Genomic DNA, 20,380 nt, shown 5'->3' on the forward strand with positions numbered 1-20,380 from the left:
AGACAGATGACCTAGGCACAAGGTTCTATTTATTACAGGTGATATCACAGTACTTACTCATCTTCATTGATAAAAAGGGCTATATGTGCACATAGCACATATGTATTTACCACCTAATTTTGGCAAAAGCATTTAAAATATAGAATTTTATTTGCCAACATTGCGTGACTGAATAAACTCTTGCGGATTTTAAAAAAATGTGATTAGGGACATAAACTGCTAAATTAGAATGCTCAACTTTAAAACTATCCCAAATTTACTGCGTAGAAGAAAATGTAATGAGCTCTATAAACACTATTTAAAGAAAATAAGGCCTTGCATGGTAGTTCATGCCTATAATCTCAGTACTTTGGCAGGGGGAAGCAGGAGGATCGCTTGAGGCCAGGAGTTCAGGACCAGCCTGATCAACAGAACTAGACCCAGTCTCTAAAAATAAAAAATAAAACAAAAATTTGGTTTAAGATATTCAAAACACATTAACTCTTTGAAGATTAGTTATGAAGTGCAGGAGGAGGGGTAATGGGGGAGGCTAAATAAGCATGGGCTAATTATCTCAGAGCAAGTTTTCAATCCAAAACAAAATGACGTAACTATGCAAAGATTACACAGTGAAGTAATTTATGGCAGAAGCCTGAGATTCAAAAAGTTGAAATGGTTGGGATTTTTAGTGCCTTTGCAGCTCCTCCCTTGTTTGCTTGTAGAACCTGCCATGAGGAAGGATCCTCAGTCTAGCAGGAAGGGATCCTGCCATTTAAGAGGGAAAAGAATGCTATTCCGAGCAGGCACACCTGCTTCCAATTCTATGTGGAACACGATGCTGATGGGATAAATGAGTACACAGAATTTAGGATAAAGAAAAATCATAGGATGAAATTTCACGAAGTATAAGTCTGAATCTCTGCTAAATGAAATCTGGCTACCTAAATATTCTCCGGCCAGTTCAAAAGGTGAAAATGACAAGGTGAACAGCCACTGTGAGCAGCAGGAGCACAACGAACAACAGTTTCTCTACTTGTTCTTATCTCCCTCCCCTGGTCCCTTTGCCTTTCTTATTCGTAATGCTCATGATGTCTTTTTCTTTCTTTTTTTGAGACAGAGTTTCGCTCTTGTTGCCCAGGCCGAGTGCAATGGTGTGATCTCAGCTCACTGCAACCTCTGCCTCCTGGGTTCAAGTGATTCTCTTGCCTCAGCCTCCTGAGTAGCTGGGATTACAGGCATGTGCCACCATGCCTGGCTAATTTTGTATTTTTAGTAGAGACAAGGTTTCTCTATGTTGGTCAGGCTGGTCTCGAAATCCCGACCTCAGGTGATCTGCCTGCCTCGGCCTCCCAAAGTGCTGAGATTACAAGCGTGAGCCACCGCACCCGGTGTCTTTTTCATAGGCTGTATAGGTTTTAACTCAGTGTCCTTGCATGACAGGGTAACAAATCACATATTTTAAGATTTGGGCTGAAAGGCGCTTAATCTTTAGGAGAAAAAAAGGTCCTGCTCAATCTACTGAATGAGCAGGACAATAAACACAAACAAGACATGGTGGACACCTGCCTCCATGTGCAAGGGATTTATTATTGGATCCATCATTTATTACGGATCCATGCCCCAGCTTGTCAATAGGAGACGCCTTTCAAAGAGCCTGCCTGGCTAAAACACTTTTCCTTGGCTTAAAAAAAAAAAAAAATCCTTAGGCCAGACACAGTGGCTCACGCCTCTAATCCCAGCACTTTGGGAGGCCGAGGCTGGCGGATCACGAGGTCAGGAGATGGAGACCATCCTGGCCAAGATGGTGGAACCTGTCTCTACTAAAATACAAAAAATTAGCCGGTCGTGGTGGTGGACCTGTAGTCCCAGCTACTCAGGAGGCTGAGGCAGGAGAATCCCTTGAACCCAGGAGGCAGAGGTTGCAGTGAGCCAAGATGGCACCACTGCACTTCAGCCTGGAGACAGAGTGAGACTCCGTCTCAAAAAAAAAAAAAAAAAAAATTCTTCACTAGTTACCTGTTACTCGCAAGTTACAGTTCAAACCATTTAACAGGGGAAAATTCCAGGAGAGTATACACAAAGCCTTAAAAATGCTTCCCAGTCATAATGCCTTTTTAAAGAAAATCAAGATCAGATCTTAATGGTTTTCAATGACATGTGCTTCAAGAGAAACCAGACCTGTTCCTCAGACGATCTAGAAGGGAAACTTACCTTTGGCTCTGTAGCCAAATATCCCCAGGTTGGAAGGTTGAGTGGTTGAAGGTCAGAGGAAATGCACCCAATGCTTCTATGGTTCCATAGGCTTCAGTGTCTTCTTCTATTACACTGTATTTTAATTGCCAGCTTCCTTGCCTATATTGCACCTCCACACCAAAAGCTCTATGAAGATAGGGACTGAGTGTTGTCAGGATCTGACACAGCACCTCATATCAGACACTCAATAAGTATTTGTTAAATGAATGCATATGAAACCACTGAAACCTGGAGACACAACATAGAGTAGCAGAAAAAGAAACAGGCCAGGTGTGGTGGCTCATCCCTGTAATCCCAGCACTTTGGGAGGCTGAGGCAGGCGGGTCACCTGAGGTCGGGAGTTCAAGACCAGTCAGACCAACATGGAGAAACCCCGTCTCTATAAAAATACAAAATTAGCAGAGTGTGGTGGTACATGCCTGTATTCCCAGCTACTCGGGAGGCTGAGGCAGGAGAATCGCTTGAACCCGGGAGGCAGAGGTTGTGGTGAGCTGAGATTGTGCCATTGTACTCCAGCCTGGGCAACAAGAATGGAACTCCGTCTCAAAAAAAAAAAAAAAAAGAGAAACATCTTGGTTCTCAACTTTATTATTGATTCCGAGTAAAAAATTTTCTGGATTTTTTTCCCTGATAAACAAAAAGATGGGATAGGATTGTTAAGGATTTCTCCAGCATTATAATTCTATGACTAATATGTACAAAGCATTTTTAAAATTGTAAGACTGACTGTTGAGTGAACACACCAGAATTCCTCAGTGTAAATGAACATTAGCCCCTTTAAAGGTGGGGGTGGGTACTCTGACAAGTTAATTACTCATTCAACTATGAAAGCCAATTTGGAACATTTTTGTAGCTTAAAAAATTTATACAAGCAACACGTATTTATTAATTACTAAAAATAAATTAGAAATCACAAAAGGGAGGCTGAAGGGAATAATAGCTTGAGTCCAGAAGGTTCGAGACCAGCCTGGGCAACATGGGGAAACTGAATCTCTACAAAAAAATACAAAAATTAGCTGGGTGCAGTGGTACATGCCTATAGTCCCAGCTACTTGGGAGGCTGAGATAGGAGGATTGCTTGAGCCCAGGAGGCGGAGGTTGCAGTGAGCCGAGATTCATGCCACTGCATTCCAGCCTGGGCAACAGTGTGAGACTCTGTCTCAGAAAAAGAAAAAGAAAAGAAAAGAAAATCATAAAGGTGGAAGGGAATTTAAATTTACCCACAATCATACAAAGACAACCACTACCACCAGTCTGGGCATAAATCCTCCTAAGTTCTCCTGTTATAAACATACGTTGTATGTTTACATTTCTTTTCCTCTGTAAAACCAGGGTTATTTTACACTGGTAACCTCTTTCTTTTACTTAATATAGTATGAGTATCTTTCCACATACTTTGTAACCACAGTAATCTACAGAGTGGTAATATTAATTTATTTAAACAATGACCCACTTAGGTTGTTTATCTGTCACTATGATAAAAATGCTGCACTACATGTCCTAGTACATTTTTATGCACATAATTATGTTCTCAAAATAATTATCCAGAAGTGAACTTTTGGGAGCAAGGCTGTCATTTTTAAGTCACGAGCAAGGCTGCATTTTTTTTTCGTGATGGAGTTTCACTCTTGTTGCCCAGGCTGGAATGCAGTGGTGTGATCTCGGCTCACTGCAACCTCTGCCTCCCAGGTTCAAGCAGTTCTCCTGCCTCAGCCTCCTGAGTAGCTGGAATTACATGCACCCACCACCACACCTGGTTAATTTTTGTATCTGCAGCCAAGGCTGCAGTTTTAACTCAGTTGATTTGTATGCGGTTTTTCCTCTTTCGTAGCAGACTCCCATCCTTTTGATAGTAGATAAATAGTCACTGGAAGCAGCCAAGAGTCACCAGACTTTGGTCAAGTGTAGTGATTAAAGTGAGAGATCACGGAGGCAATACTAGTTTTGGTCGAAAGCCTCTGACTATAGGGCAATGTGAATGGTTTTCACATGTGACTCAAAGTAGCTCTAAAGGCAATAACGACAGGAATTCCAAAACCATTGTGGGCAATTGGTTTGTCACTAAACCAAGCATATTACTTCCAAAAGAGTGAACTATGAAGGCAACACACTGAGCTAGGTGATAATGCTTTCTCATGATTCATAATGTTACACATATATCTCATTCACACACAGAAATTCTGAATGGTTGAGTCAATCAATTCATTTAATAAAGTAGATGTACTAGCTTACCTAAAACTTTAATATTTGCAATATTTTTTCAGTATGACATTCTCATAAAAACTTATTCACCACTTGAATGGTACTTCACATACATTATCTTTTTAATGTTCACACTACTACCACAAATATAAGTATTACTCTCCCCATGTTATAAATGAGAAAATGGAGACTCAGAGAAAATGTGATTTGTGCAAGGCAACAACAGCTGATAAAACCAAGATGCCAATACAGATCTGTTTTGCTTCAAACACCACGTTCTTTTTATTTTCTGACCCTGCCACGTAGCACCTTTGAATAATTCTTAAATGTATCATTATAGGGTTGTTCAATTTTTAGCTGCAATGCTTAATATTTCTTAATGACTCTATTATTACTAGTGAATAATCCTACTCTTTATTTAACCTGGAAGTGAGCTGAACAAAACTGAAGGTATTGCTTATGAACAGACTTACTTATATTCTTGAGGAAAACTGGAAGTAACTACAAAAAGCCATTTATTCCACTTGAATGAAGTAAATATTGATACTAGACCTTACATTTAAAGAGACCAGTCTAGCAAGTGACTCTCATTTTAACAGTAACCATATTAAAAGAGAAAAAAATAGGGCAGTAAGTTAAATAAAAGGCTAATAAAACTTGGAGGAAACAGCTAAGTGTTTTCTTTTAAACCCCAAAGAATACCAAATGTATGTTATGTTGCATAAAGAGTCATTTCAAGAGAAGACTATTAACAACCCAATAGTAGAGTCAGCATTAAGAACTTCAATGATATTCAACTCAAACATGCGTAGGGAGAGTAAAGTTATTTTATTAAATCATGCACATCACGTATGTTAGTGCAAATAGTTTAATCTGTACTCCAGAAATTCTATTGTAGTTTATATCTTTACAAAATAGATTTAAAACAATTATTTACTTTAAAAAATGTAATTCTGAAGTTAAGCATTTCAGAACAATATTTGCAATAACCTATATACAAGAGGTACTGGGTACCACTGGCATATTAGCATTCTGTGGTGGAGTGGCTTCCTGCAACAGAAAATGATGAAATGAACTATATGACAGTATTTTCTACAAGTCATTTGTGACTAATTCCTCCATAAATCTAGTGATCCTCCCAACAGCAATCCCAAACAGCTTAAAATATAACCTTTAAAGTATAAACAGTGACTGCCAAACATCACAAGGCAAATTATACCCTAAACTCCTATTTCAATATTTGACTAGACCTGTGGATTGCCACAGAACATTCAAGCCAATTCACTGACATTCCCTCCCGGTCTTCACTGACTGAAAAATTTAACTATGTGATATTTTAGGATATTCTAAGACCTAAATAAACTTTATTGACATAACTATGATGCCGCACAAAACCATGGCTAAACTTTCACTTGTGTTTTAAATTTATAACATCAAGCAGTGTTTTTAGGTGCTTCATTGTGCATAGAACACTATATCTTGGGAATAGTGCATTTCATTAACAAAAAGTCCCAATTAACAACAATAAAAAGAAAATAACCATTTGCATACCCAACCAGGAAATCTGTTGGTAGGTACAACAGCTCACCCTGAACATGAATTAGCTCTGACACATCATAAACCAAATTAGGTCAATACAAGCTTATCTAAAGAGATATTAATACTTTCTTCAATTAAACATGCTTGGAGGAATAGATGACAGAAAAAAAAAATCATGCTTCCTAAAATGCTGTATATGAGAAAGTAACTTGGCTTTTAAAGAAAAATATCTCTTTAAATACATGAGGTTTAATAAATTACATTCCAATTGACTCAACAGTTTGGTTGACTGCACTGAAATTGTATAATTACTACGTTTTTGCTCCCAGATATTCTTCAGTTTGCTCAAGAAAATACACACTCTCATGGAAAGTTTTTTAAAGTTGATGTCCTCCACATCTTCAAGTCACATTAAGGCTGAACAAGCGTGCACATATTCCCCAAATTATCACCATAACAGTTTATTTTCCAAATGTATTTTTCCTTAAAAAAAAAATCCACGCAAATAGTTGTCTCTAAGTCTTGTTCCCAATAGCTCAGTGGTTTTATAATGAGTAAAAATGGCGTAAATATGTAAAAAATATATATATATGTGTATATATTTCGAACTGATAGGCACTGAGCACACAGGGCCGCTCTTCCCATGTATGTATTGGTTGTTTGGTTTGGGTAGTTATCGAATCAGAAAAATGAATTATCTGGCCATCAGAATTCAGAGTAAAATACTCATAAATTTAATGTTATAAATAATCTGGTGTACCAAGAAGCCTACTTTAGGCCACCATAATATTCAGAATCTCAACATACTAATTTAAAAATTACATGAAAAATTGCAAGCAAATTATTGCTTACAGTAGAATAAAGTCACAATTTTATATCTTCTTTATAGACAGATACATTTTATATAATTTAAAGCAATGACCCTACAGCTGTATTCTTGTACTTCTGCTGTTTTAAGAGGTAAAGAGGAAGAAAATGGTTCTGTTTGTCCCCAGCATGAGTGTGATGCCAGCTTCTAGAGGGAGGACGGTGTACGGACTCAAGGAACGCTCTCATGGAGAAGCTCTGGCCAGACCTGGCACGTACAGCACGATGGCTGTTACTGCAACCAGGGCAGCCAACATGGGCATCCAGGGCCAGGGTTTCTGTGTGGAAAGAAACCAAGAGTCAATATCACATTCTCCCCTCTGTTTTCATACCTATTAACCCCTTGGTTCCAGAGAGTCCTGAATACTTAACAGAATATTGGAAAAATCTTATTTTTGCATCATAAAAATAAAGTTTGAAAAGAAAAAAAAAGTGAGGGAGTGCAGGTATGAGGAGAGCCATAATAGCCGGACCACCAATTTGGAAGTCTAATACATCCCAAGAAAGTCCTGGGAAGTTTTCAACTTTGTTACAGTTGAAACCTAATAGTGACTTCTAAGAAAATTTGTGGGCTCTGCCTGCTTTATTTACTCTGGTATCCATATATTGCAATATAACTGATGTATACAGACACCTGTAGTATGTTTCTGCCCAAAATGTTTATTTATTGATAAGAACCAGTATGCGAGGGGATAGTGGCTAAGGTGATAATGGTCTAGGCTTTGGTTCTCTAACGTGAAACCACAGAAGATAAAATCAAACAGGGTTCAAGATGGAGAAGTAACATTAGGGATCCTGCCTGTCTGACAATTCTGGTAAAGACTCTGTTCAGTGTAATAAAGCCACATGATCACCTCATATGCTCTACTAACATGCATGCCAGTGAGAGACAAGCATGGATGGGCTGTTGCCTGCTAGCTTTTAGAGGGCTTTATAAGATCAACTTGCTTTGATTGAGACTTGTATTCTTACTTGTATTCCAGGAGTATTATTGAGAAAAACTGGTTTTTAGAGAAATATTCTGATGTTGCGGTCAGGGCTCAGAAAGAAACGGGATACGTTTATATCCTTGCGAGTACACAATGGGGTTGAGATTGTGAGCCAATGGTTCATTATGTTAATCTCATTCTTTTTCATCTTCATAGGCATAGTATAAACAGGCAAAGGGTTGAAACAAAGAAAATCTACACTATGAAAAGGAAGAGGATAAGGAGGAAGAGGAAGAAAGCTGGCTGAAAACTTCAAGGAGGCAAACTCTTCATTCAAATCTGATTAAACACATAATTGGAAAGAGGGTACTAATATTGCAGAAATTCATAGTGTACTCCAGTTTGCTAGAGATAAAGACTCAGTTAATGGAAGCATATTAACAACTGGTTAGGTTGGAATTAACTCATGGTTAGCATTACTACAAAGTAAACAAGACAAAAAGTTACGGGATTAGTTGACTGTTCAGTTCATTGGTATGACACAAATACATGGCATACTAAATGAAGGGTTTGCTTCAGGTAACAAAATACCTGTGTGTTCTTGCCATGCACTATATTACAAATATGGCACAAAAAGGTGACGGGGACGAACAGACAAGGACTCAACAATAGTGCTTGTACCTTTCTCTACCACAATGGACCGAAACACCAAAACAGGAAAGCCAGGAATAGGCCGATGAATACGGCTGGGACGGGTTGTAATATGGAAGGCTAAAGAAGGGAAGGCATATTAAAATCATTTTATGCTATGAAAATAATCAGATAAGAGGATTCAGACCCCAGTAGGGTGGGAGGTAGGAAAGAAAGAATGAAATAATAGAAGTATACCACTCAGGTTTTGCACAGATTCAAACATTTTAAAGACATCTAACACAATCTGATAGACTGTGGTGTGCCAGTTGGGAAACTATCAGTTTAAAAGGAACAGCTAGGCTCAATGCCTGTAATCCCAGCACTTTGGGAGGCTGAGGCAGGTGGATCACCTGAGGTCAGGAGTTTGAGACCAGCCTGGCCAACATGGTGAAACGCTGTCTCTACTAAAAATACAAGTTAGCCAGGCATGGTGGTGCATGCCTGTAATCCCAGCTACTTCAGAGGCTAAGGCAGGAGAATCGCTTGAACCAGGAGGCAGAGGTTGCAGTGAGCTGAGATAGCGCCACTGCACTCCAAACCGGGTGACAGAGTAACACTCCATTAAAAAAAAAAAAAAAAAAACACAGCTGAAGGCAATGGGCAATGTGGGTATACCTAACATTCTAACGAAATATAGCACATGAAGACAGAGCAAGTCGGGTGTAGTGGCTCATGCCCGTAATCCCAGCACTTTGGCAAGCTGAGGTGGGCAGATTGCTTAAGGCCAGGAGTTCGAGACCAGCCTGGGCCACATGGCAAAACCCTGTCCCTACAAAAAATACAAAAATTAGTTGAGCATGGTGGCACATGTCTGTAATTCCAGCTACTTGGGAAGCTGAGGTGGGAGGATTGCTTGAGCCGGGAAGGTCAAGGCTGCAGTGAGGTGAGATCACGCCACTGCACTCCAGCCTGGGTGACAGAGCAAGACCCTGTCTCCAAAAACATAAAAAACAAAAAACCAAAAAACAAACCACTGACAACACTTCACCATCAGCTGATGCTCTCTGCTTGACAGTACACTATTTTTGCTCGATACCTGAAATCCATTATTTGACAATGTACTCCCTTAGCAATGGTTAAAGTTTATTTTATGCCTCTAACAAAATCTTTTTTTTTTCAACCAAAGCTCTTTTGCTTATTAGATGATACAGCTTTCAAGCTTAAAAATAAATGCCCTGTGACAATGCGTGCTTCCTAAATCAGGCAAGACATTTGACATGTAATAAAGGTTTGGTTATATATAAAGACAGGCAGGGCTGGATGCGGTGCCTCACGCCTATAATCCCAGCACTTTGGGAGGCCAAGGCGGGCAGATCACCTGAGGTCGGGAGTTCGAGCCCAGCCTGACCAACATGGAGAAACCCCATCTCTACTAAAAATACAAAATTAGCCAGGTGTGGTGGCGCATGCTGTAATCCCAGCTATTCGGGAGGCTGAGGCAGGAGAATCGCTTGAACCCGGGAGGTGGATGTTGCGGTGAGCTGAGATCATGCCATTGCACTCCAGCCTGGGCAGCAAGAGTGAAACTCCATCTCAAACCAAAAAAAAAAAGAAAAAAAAAAAAAAGAAAAAAAAGGCAGCTGACTCTCAGGGCTTTCAATTATGTTACCAGAATATAATTATAATAATTTTTAAAATGGGAAGAAAATTGCTACAATGAGTGTTATTACAGAGTGATATTTTAGTACCATAAGTGCAATATCACAAAAAAAGGAAATTCACCCCTAAGGTGAATTGTAGCTATAAATAATAATAGCAAAGTTACTTTTGAAAAGGTTCTAAATAGTACGGGGGGGATCCATTCTGATTATGCTAGATGTCTTCATGGGTTATTGAGCAGTAGACTGAAATTCCAAAATCCCAAGCATATGAATTAACACAAAAGAAAGACGTAATCAAACCACTGTGATCTGATTTTAGAAGAGTTATGTAATCTACATTTTGAAAAGTAAATGCAAACCATTTTCCTTAGCATAAAGCCTCCACACCCAGTTCATCAACTTCTAAAAGACTTCTACCTAAGCAGCAAGCCTTTATTATCTACAAACTAAGACTTTCTTTAGCAAAGGACAGTTGGACGCAACTCATGAGCATTCTGTGTGCAAATGAGTAACAGGATGGCCATGCAACATCACTCTTTTGTACTTGTGCTGCAAGGTAAGCAGAGTGGCTTCCTCCATAGGAAGTATGTGGCTCACGCACACTGCAGTGTCCAAGCCATGACAGTGGTTTTAAATAAGTCAGAGCACAACCAACCACACTAAACATCTATCAGGGCCCACAAAGGTAACGATCACCAAACGTACAACACAACATTTATTTAGTATAGTATCTTTTTAAAGACCATCTGTCTTTCTAGCAAATGAAAAACAAAAAAAAATTAAACTCAATTTACACCAAAATGTTCATCTCTCTCCCTCTCTCATGGGACTACAGAAACTCACCAAATATTTTCTAATATTTACATAATGACAAAGAGACATTAAGCTTTTTAGAAACTGTGCCTCAGGGAGAACATTATTGGTATAAGAACAACATATACTACTCTGTCTTAAATGGATCCCTGGTGGTACAGTGCTTCATTTCCCAGCAGGGGAGAAATAAGAGCCAGATGATAGCTTAGTGACAGAGCTTCAGACTCATCTGGGAAAAGCTGACAGTTCTTAGGCAAGCTGCTTTATTGCAAACAAGACTCTTCCTCCAGGCAGTCCCGAGGCTCTTCTAGGGGTATAGGTTAAAGGCACAAATTCTTACTTAAAAATCTGACAGCACAGTGATTCTATCATGGAATTTCATAATGAAAAGCCTATTTCATCTGTACCATCTGCTTCACAAATCAGTGATAAAGTCCTCTGAAAATCAATTTCAATCTCTCATGTGCCTCTCAATCAAAGCTAAGCCAAGTTTGCAAAGACTTACATTATTTCCTTTCTCTCGGAGCAGCTTCAGGTTGTTTTTACACTGTTTGAGCTCATCTGTGATTGACTGCTTTTCCTGCTCAGTCATTTCAAACTTCAACTTCAGTTCTGAGAGTACAGTCTGTGTCTTTTCATACTAAAGGCAAAGAAAAAAAAAGTGTGCAGATTCAACTTAAAATGGGTATGAAGTTATGGTTCTAGTCAGGCTTATATGCCAGACCCTATTTAGTCACCTGGAACACCAAAGTCAAGTCTTTTTGTTTAAGGAGGAATAACTTGCACTCATAAGAAGTCTTTTGGCTGAGCGCGGTGGCTCACGCCTGTAATACCAGCACTCTGGCAGGCCAAAGTGGGCGGACCACGAGGTTAGGAGTTTGAGATCAGCCTGACCAACATGGAGAAATCCCATCTCTACCAAAAATACAAAAATTAGCTGGGTGTGGTGGCGCATGCCTGTAATCCCAGCTACTCCTCAGGAGGCTGAGACAGGAGAATTGCTTGAACCTGGGAGGCAGAGGTTGCAGTGAGCCAAGATAGTGCCACTGTGCACTGCAGCCTGGGTGACAGAGGGAGACTCCATCTCAAAAAAAAAAAAAAAAAAAAAAAAGAAGTCTTTAATGTTGACTTTATTCTATGTAAGAATTTTCTGGCCCTGGAGTTAAAAAAAATTAAGAGTAATCACCATTTTGTCATCTGTTTTTAATATAAAGGATCACTTTTCCCACCAAGTGAATTATAGGAAAAAAGGAAAATTTCAAACTGAGCAAAAGAAAAGCAGGTGAAGAAAAATTCCATAGCCAACGTTAGGAAGCCTGAGTTTATATCCTGGTAAGGAGTGTCAGCCAAACTATTTCAGTCTTGAAGTAAAAAGTATTAATTCCCTATAGGTTTCCCTTTACTCAGCATTACTGGGTATTAAAGTGTTCTGGGTAAGTGAATTTTCTAGGCAGATGAAGCAAAGAAATGTATCTGAAGTACCCACCACTATGATTGGGAAATTTCTATTTCTCCACTTAAAACAGGCATCGGCTGTGCATGGTTGCTCACATCTGTAATCCCAGCACTTTGGGAGGCCAAGGTGGGCGGATCACTTGAGGTCAGGAGTTTGAGACTAGCCTGGCCAACGTGGCAAAACCCCATCTCTACTAAAAATACAAAATTAGCCAGGCATGGTGGCACATGCCTGTAATCCCAGCTACTTGGGAGGCTGAGGCTGGAGAATCGCTTGAACCCGGGAGGTGGAGGTTGCAGTGAGCTGATATTGCACCACTGCACTCTAGCCTGGGCAATAAGAGTAAAACTCCATCATCTCAAAAAACAAAACAAAACAAAAAAAACTTAGGTTATCAACTAAAAGTCATTTAAAAAAATTCGTTTCTGGTAGACATTTTATTTTTATTTTATGTATTTATTTTTTGAGACAGAGTCTAGCTCTGTCACGCAGGCTGGAGTGGAGCGGTGCGATCTCAGCTCATTGAAACCACCGCCTCCCAGGTTGAAGTGATTCTCCTATCTCAGCCTCCTGAGTAGCTGGGATTACGGGCACCTGCCGCCACGTCTGGCTATGTTTTGTACTTTTAGTAGAAACGGAGTTTCACCATGTTGGCCAGGCTGGTCTTGAACTCCTGGCCTAGGGTGATCTGCCTGCTTTGGTCTCCCAAAGTGCTGGGATGACAGGCATGAGTCACCATGCCCCGCCTGTTTCTGGTAGAAGTTTTTAAATAGCAAAACTTGCCATTTTCTGCTCTGGAAAACAATTTACTGTATATACTTTGACTTTCACAGAGAGTCACATCCTTTTAAAGACCATCTGCCTTTTAAAGGTGAGACCAATATGAAACATAATATGGCTTACCCCTACTTTAAATGGTGCCTGGAGGCTGAAATTCTAGACTGGTTCCACTTCTAGATACTACATCTTACACACAAGCTGGGCTCACAGTCAAAGAGCAGAGATTGTTCTGCTACTGGCTGTGCCTTTGTCTCCACTTCCACTACCTCACTCTGCCATCTGTCTCTTTTTTTAGACGGAGTCTCACTCTGTCACCCAGGCTGGAGTGTAGTGGTATGATCCTGGCTCACTGTAACCTCCACCTCCTGGGTTCAAGGGATTCTTGTGCCTCAGTCCCCGGTACAGCTGGGTTTACAAGCATGCACCACTATGCCTGGCTAATTTTTTTGTATTTTTATTACAGACGGGGTTTCACCTTGTTGGCCAGGCTGGTCTCGAATGCCTGACCACCTCAGTCTCCCAAAATGCTGGGATTACAGGCGTGAATCACCGCACCTGGCCCTATTCTGCCATCTCTGAAGGTTTTAGAAGGAAGATAGACAAGGATTGAATATAAAATAGATATACCATGGGTAAAGTATACCAGAAAGGTTCCTCCTTGTCCCTAAAGGTAGTTTATGAGGGTAGAAAGTTTCCAGTTCCTCTCTACCTATATCCCAGAACTTCTTCAGTAAAGGAAACCTTTATATGCTTCTGAAAAATGTAAATACCTTGGAATTACTAATTAGGAGCCCATCATCATGCTCAACAAAGATAAATATTAAGAAGGAATGTAAATGTATAAAAACATTAGACAGGAGAGATGGGGCTTAGGGTCAACATAGAGGTCACCAGAAAAAGAGAAGAAAGATATGGGTACAGAGAGGGAAGTAAAATATGAAAGACACTCCCTGTTACCTAACAACATTCCCACAACAAGCCTGGATAGTATGCCAGAGAATGAACTAAAGGAGTACAATTCACGGGCTTTATGACAGCTTTCTTCAGTTGATGTGAAGATCTGTGGACTTCCTTCCAGAAGGCAGAAGATTACTGGCATATTGCCAAGGCAAAGTCACTGTACCTACACTAGTTTCTGCAAATTGGAACATGATAAATTCTCAATAACCCATGATCTGATTCTTAACAGGGACCAATAAAGAATAAGGAAAGAGTGCTTTGTTGACAAGTTTTCTCTTACTTTCCTTTTCCACCATTCTTACTTCCAGTCTGCCCTGTGTACCAAAGCACTTATTTCTCCATTCCAGGAGTTGTGAAGCAGAGCCACAGGAAGGCAGCTCAACCAGGGGGATCCTGTTGTTCACCTCCAGCATGTGAAGGGGTGGCAAGGACTCTGGCCCCACGGCAAGAAGGTAAAGCCAAATAACTCTCTTGAGTCAGTCTTTACAGGGTGGACTATGTGGCTCAATGTTTTATGAATTTTTTTTTTTTTTTTGAGACAGAGTTTTGTTCTTGTTGCCTAGGCTGGAGTGCAATGGTGCAATCTCGGCTCACCGCAACCTCCACCTCCTGGATTCAAAGTGATTCTCCTGTCTCAGCCTCCTGAGTAGCTGGGATTACAGGCGCATACCATCAAGCCCGGCTAATTTTTGTATTTTTAGTATAGACGGGGTTTCATCATATTGGTCAGGCTGGTCTTGAACTCCCGACCTCAGGTGATCTGCCCACCTTGGCCTCCCAAAGTGCCGGGATTACAGGAGTGAGCCACTGTGCCTGGCCTATAAATTCTTAAATTATAGATATTCCTACTAAATTAAAATATAGTGACGCTTTCTAAAGTCAAATATAAAGATGATACATCATTATTTTCTTTTAATACTGAGGATTAAGATTTACTTTTTTTTTTTTTTTTCTGAGATGGAGTTTTGCTCTTGTTGCCCAGGCTGGAGTCCAATGGCTGGAGTGCAATCTCAGCTCACTGCAACCTCCGCCCCCGGGGTTCAAGCAATTCTCCTGTCTCAGCCTCCTGAGTAGCTGGGATTACAGGCGCATGCCATCATGCCCGGCTAATTTTTGTATTTTTAGTATAGACGGGGTTTCATCATATTGGTCAGGCTGGTCTTGACCTCAGGTGATCTGCCCGCCTCGGCCTCCCAAAGTGCTGGGATTACAGGCATGAGCCATGGCGCCCAGACAAGATTTACTTTTTGCATGTACTTTTTCTTTGTTTAATATTCATATAAAAGTCGCCACATATATAAATTTCAATTTGTACAACAAAGGTCACCTACTGCAGCCTTGCTTGGCTATCATTTTTGCTCCATCTTGCTTTCTAACTCTGAGGTGACAAATGAGCTTGGTCCTGATTAAGAGGGAAATATCACACAATATTACCAACACCTTTGGTTCTTCTTCATAAAAAGAATCGTATCTGGGCTTGCTTAGCTTGTAATATTTTAGTCTGTTACAGTGCTGAAAATACATAATTAGATACTGTGCATATTAAGCATGATTCTATGAGAGAAAGGAGAACAAAGGGGAAATGTTGAAGGGAAATACATGTGCATTAATAAAAGGCAATAATTCATTTGCAGTGGATTACACAGAGATAAGAACCACATTAAAGAACATTTTAGTTATAGTATACAGCTATAACTAAACTATAGTATATAGTATCCAACATGTTAACATCTGGACAAACAGAAAGAGAGCAATTTCACATTACAAAGGAGTGTGATGACTACACATCATTTCACAATGGAAAACAGTGAACAAGAAAATAGAAAAGAAACATACTGACAAGATCAGACATATTTTTAAATGTGCTGCATTTAATGCAATCCAAGACTATCAACAATTTAGATGCTGTGACAACATGCCACTGCCATTTGTGGAAACAGTTAAAGCATTTTGCACCGATTACTCAGTGACCAAAAACAGGCAAACAAATAATGCAACAAAATGGCTAATGCATTCATAGTAACATACAACAGAATAATCTTCCAACCACAGCATTCTTCCCAGAGTTTGAAAGAACTATGGCATATGGACTGGAAGGACACAAAGTGCTTACAGTATTAAATACTAAGATATTTACTTTGGACAAAATTTGTGTTCCAACCAAATAAAATGAGATTTCTTCTAAAGCACATATCTTTAGTAAGGTAAAAACGAACACATTACAAAATCAATATGTCCACAAGAAAATAAAAAATGTTACAGTATTTCTTTTCATTAGGAACAAACATGAAGACAGAAGAACAATCATTGCCAAATTCAGGACACTACAAGGAAAGAAAAGTGCAAAGAAAAACTGCATTGATTAAGCAGATCTTCTAGAAACAACTTTGGGAAAGTTCATTATTAAAGACAAAGAGTTGTCTTCAACTTCCTTCTAATTCATAAAGAATCCTTTTAAGAAAGTCTACAACTGGGGTGGTCCCTGATCTGCAGATCAAGTTGTATCAGGCTTCTCCATTCCCCGAGCTGGCCAGGAGTTAATGCACGGAGTGGTATGAGGCCAGCAGGACTGAAGGCAGCTCTTACTGCCCTGCTGTCAACTTCAAGGCTTTGGGAAGTGAAATACACCTCTCTTGCTCAGGAAGAAATTGGGTAGGGTTTCTGTTCCAAAGTTAATTGTTATGACTTCAACACAAGTTTTTAAAAAGCCACTCAATTTAAGGTTTTAAGCAGAATGATACGAAAAGTGAGCACGCACATTTATGAATAAGGGGAAAAGGGGGTGGGAGAAGAAAGTAAAAGGCCACAGAACATGTGTTTGGCTGGCTGCCTGGCTATGAGGTGAATTTTAAGTAACTTTTCAGGCCATATTTACCTGAGGGGTTCAGATAGCATTAGAGTATGGCCTCAGTTTGCTTTCCAAAAGTATGCTAAGTTACATACGATACTCTCTTTGAAAGTTAAATAGATCAAGAGACCTGGGACAAAGGGTTTCTCATATAATTAACTGGTAGAGAAAAATTAAAATGTGGTTTTGTATATTGTATTTTTGACACCAACCCTACTGAAGAATTCTCTATAAATGGACCATGATACACAGCTAGAAATCACCAAGCAGAGAGGTTCCAAGTATCAATTTTGTGATAGGTAATGTGACTTCTGCTTCCCTTTAATTCTAACTAGCATGGATATCTGATTTGCTTTTGGCTTTAAGTCCAACCATAATTGGGCTCATAATGTCTTTTCGCTTTACCTCTTTCTGTACATCCTTTGCTTGGTTTTCAGCCTTACTGAGAAGAGTTTTTAAGTCAGCTGAATCCCGAAGATGCTGTTCTTTTAAGGATCCGACTTGATTCTCAAGTTCTTTCCTAGACATTTGAAGGATGCTGAGATCACTGGTAAGCTCTAAACTCTGCTTCTGAGAACTGCAATATAAATATTGACAGATAGTTATTCACAGGTAGAAACTGGACACAGAAGGAAGTCCAGTTTCTTATACATTTCACTAGAAGGGATAGAGTGGATTTCAGAGAAAAAAAAGAAAAGTATAAAAAAGAATGAAATATTTTCATTCAATAAGCAAAAACCATCAAAACACTAAAAAATTACAAGCTTAAAGGTGTGTCCCATCAAGTATACACAAAGGTTGAAATTTTAAAAACAGAAATAGGAGGTAATTAACTGTATATTTTGTTGTATCAAATTGTATTAATTTCATCATAAAAAGATTCAGTATAGGTCTTCTACAGGAAAAGAACACACATATTTCAACAATTTCTTGTAAGTTTAAATACTTGACAAATAGAATGGGGGTCAGAAACTTAAAGCTTAGGAGTCACTGCTAATTCAAGTAAAGATAAACCTGTTCAAATGAGAAGACACACCAAATTGAGAAAAGAGCATAAGACAAAGAAGTAGGAGGCTGAGTTCTACACCCCGAGCTCTGCCACTATTTAGCTGGGGGATGTTAAGCAAGTCACTTAACTGGTACATTTCATTTTCAGAATAAACACTTTCTGAGCTCTTAGACCTATACAAGATACCATGTAATATATACATAACTAACACAACGAGAGTCTCAGTGCCCTTCACTGCCAAGTAACAGGATTGAATCATTAACTTCTGAGGCTATTCCCAAGGTTAATAAATTCTATGATTACCTTTGTGTTTTTTGAGACAGCGTTTCACTCTTGTTGCCCAGGCTGGAGTGCAATGGCGTGATCTCAGCTCACTGCAACCTCCGCCTCCCGGGTTCAAGCGATTTTCCTGCCTCAGCCTCCCGAGTAGCTGGGATTACAGGCATGCGCCACCATGGCCGGCTAATTTTATATTTTTAGTAGTGACGAAGTTTCTCCATGTTGGTCAGGCTGGTCTCAAACTCCTGACCTCAGGTGATCTGCCCGCCTCGGCTCCCAGAGTGCTGAGATTACAGGCGTTGAGCCACCACAGTCTCTATGATCACTTTTATAACTTGATGTTAAAAAAATCTGACTTACAACATACGCGGAAAACAGCTTGATATGTGTGAACAGAAATTCCATCTTCAATTCCTTCTTCCATAGCCCAGACAACAGAGAATAAAAGGTCTGCACAGTATAGCTGTGTTAGGGAATTTGGCTCCCATAAATAGCTAAAGGAGTATAAGGTTTTCAAGGTGACAGTTTTACATCTTTCAGAATGGATCATTCAAGAATCAGACTCACTACTGTAACTGAACTACTACAGAGTCTGAATCCCATTTTGATTGTACGCTTCACAGATACTTTGGGGTGGGTCTGATGTTGTCAAGTCAATACAGCTAGCAATTAAATGGCACATAAGACGCTGTAAAGGAAGACTAGCTTCTAAATACTACTTAAATGCTGGGGAGGCTTATCAAGCAAATTTAGGGCATCAGAAAAGTTTAAGAAAAAGAATTAGGCTGGGTGCAACGGCTCACACCTGTAATCCCAGCACTTTGGGAGGCCGAGACGGGCGGATCACGAGATCAAGAGATGGAGACCATCCTGGCTAACATGGTGAAACCCCATCTCTACTAAAAATACAAAAAAATTAGCCGAGTGTGGTGGTGGGCACCTGTAGTCCCAGCTACTGCGGAGGCTGAGGCAGGAGAATGGCGTGAACCCAGGAGGTGGAGCTGGCAGTGAGCCGAGATCACGCCACTGCCCTCTAACCTGGACCTGGATGACAGAGCGAGACTCCGTCTCAAAAAAAAAAAAAAGAATTAATCTGCCTTAAATACTTTATGTGAGTTTAGGTAGATGATCTGACCAATGACTTATAGGCCCCTTTCTGGGGCCTAATGTTTTTAAACCATATGCTTCTACTCACTAGTAGTTTGTAGGCTTGCTTCTCAACACTTAAAATTTGAAAAAATTGAAAACAGTATTTAAGAGTCTGCTAGATTCCAATTAATCACATCTTCAAAATAAGGGATCTAGCCTAAATCTTTAAAATATCAATAATTTTGGCTGAGGGCAGTGGCTCACGCCTGTAATCCCAGCACTTTGGGAGGCCAAGGTCAGGAGTTTGAGACCAGCCTGACCAACATGGTGAAACCCCCTCTCTACTAGAAATACAAAAATTAGCCAGGCATGGTGGCACACACCTATAATCCCAGCTACTCAGGAGGCTGAGGCAGGAGAATTGCTTGAACCCAGGAGGCGGAGGCTGCAGTGAGCCAAGACTGTGTCACTGCACTCCAGCCTGGGCAAGAGATTAAGACTCTGTCTCAAAAATAAATAAATAAACAAATAATTTCAAAACAACAAGATAAGCAACAGTGGCAATCAAACAATGGTATTTCTTGCTTGATAGATTATTAAACTAAATGGATTTATTAGGATCTTAATGTATTCTAAATGTAAAGAACTTGGGTATCTGTATCATAATCTTATACACACTTCATACCAAACAATTTGTTCAAATGTGCTGTTATACAGATAATCAATTCATTCCTCAATTTCTTTCTTTCTTTTTTTTTTTTAAGATAGAGTCTTGCTCTGTTGCCCAGGTTGGGGTGCTGTGGTGTGATCACAGCTCACTACCTTTGACCTCCTGGGCTTAAGTGATCATGTTGCTTCAGCCGCCTGGGTAACTGGGATCACAGGAGCGTGTCATTCCACCCAGCCTCCTTAATTTTATATATAGTCCAGGTGTGGTGGCTTACACCTGTAATCCCAGCAGTTTGGGAGGCCAACGCGGGTAGATCACTTGAGGTCAGGAGCTTGAGACCAGGCTGGTCAACAGAGTGAAACTCCATCTCTACTAAAAATACAAAAAAAAGTCAGCCAGGCGTGGTGGTGCAT

General features: G+C 39.9%; 1 protein-coding gene across 6 annotated transcripts in view; it reads right to left on the bottom strand.

The window, feature by feature from the left end:
• Window positions 1-4,548: 4,548 nt before the first annotated feature.
• The window catches only part of SLMAP (sarcolemma associated protein), a 205,767-nt gene continuing 189,935 nt past the window's right edge, over window positions 4,549-20,380 (bottom strand). For 5 of the 6 annotated variants that reach the window (XM_011998395.1, XM_011998394.1, XM_011998393.1 and 2 more), the window contains 3 exons: window positions 17,326-17,497; window positions 11,382-11,516; window positions 5,244-7,118 (listed from right to left, as the gene is read on the bottom strand). In XM_011998395.1, the coding sequence (XP_011853785.1) occupies window positions 7,026-7,118; window positions 11,382-11,516; window positions 17,326-17,497 (400 nt within the window). In that variant the 3' untranslated portion in view covers window positions 5,244-7,025. Of the gene's footprint in view, window positions 7,119-11,381; window positions 11,517-17,325; window positions 17,498-20,380 lie in introns of all 6 variants that reach the window. The other variant, XM_011998397.1, reaches the window with a different exon arrangement.

This window comes from Mandrillus leucophaeus, unplaced genomic scaffold (genome assembly GCF_000951045.1).
Source record: "Mandrillus leucophaeus isolate KB7577 unplaced genomic scaffold, Mleu.le_1.0 Scaffold57, whole genome shotgun sequence".
Lineage (NCBI taxonomy): Eukaryota > Metazoa > Chordata > Mammalia > Primates > Cercopithecidae > Mandrillus > Mandrillus leucophaeus.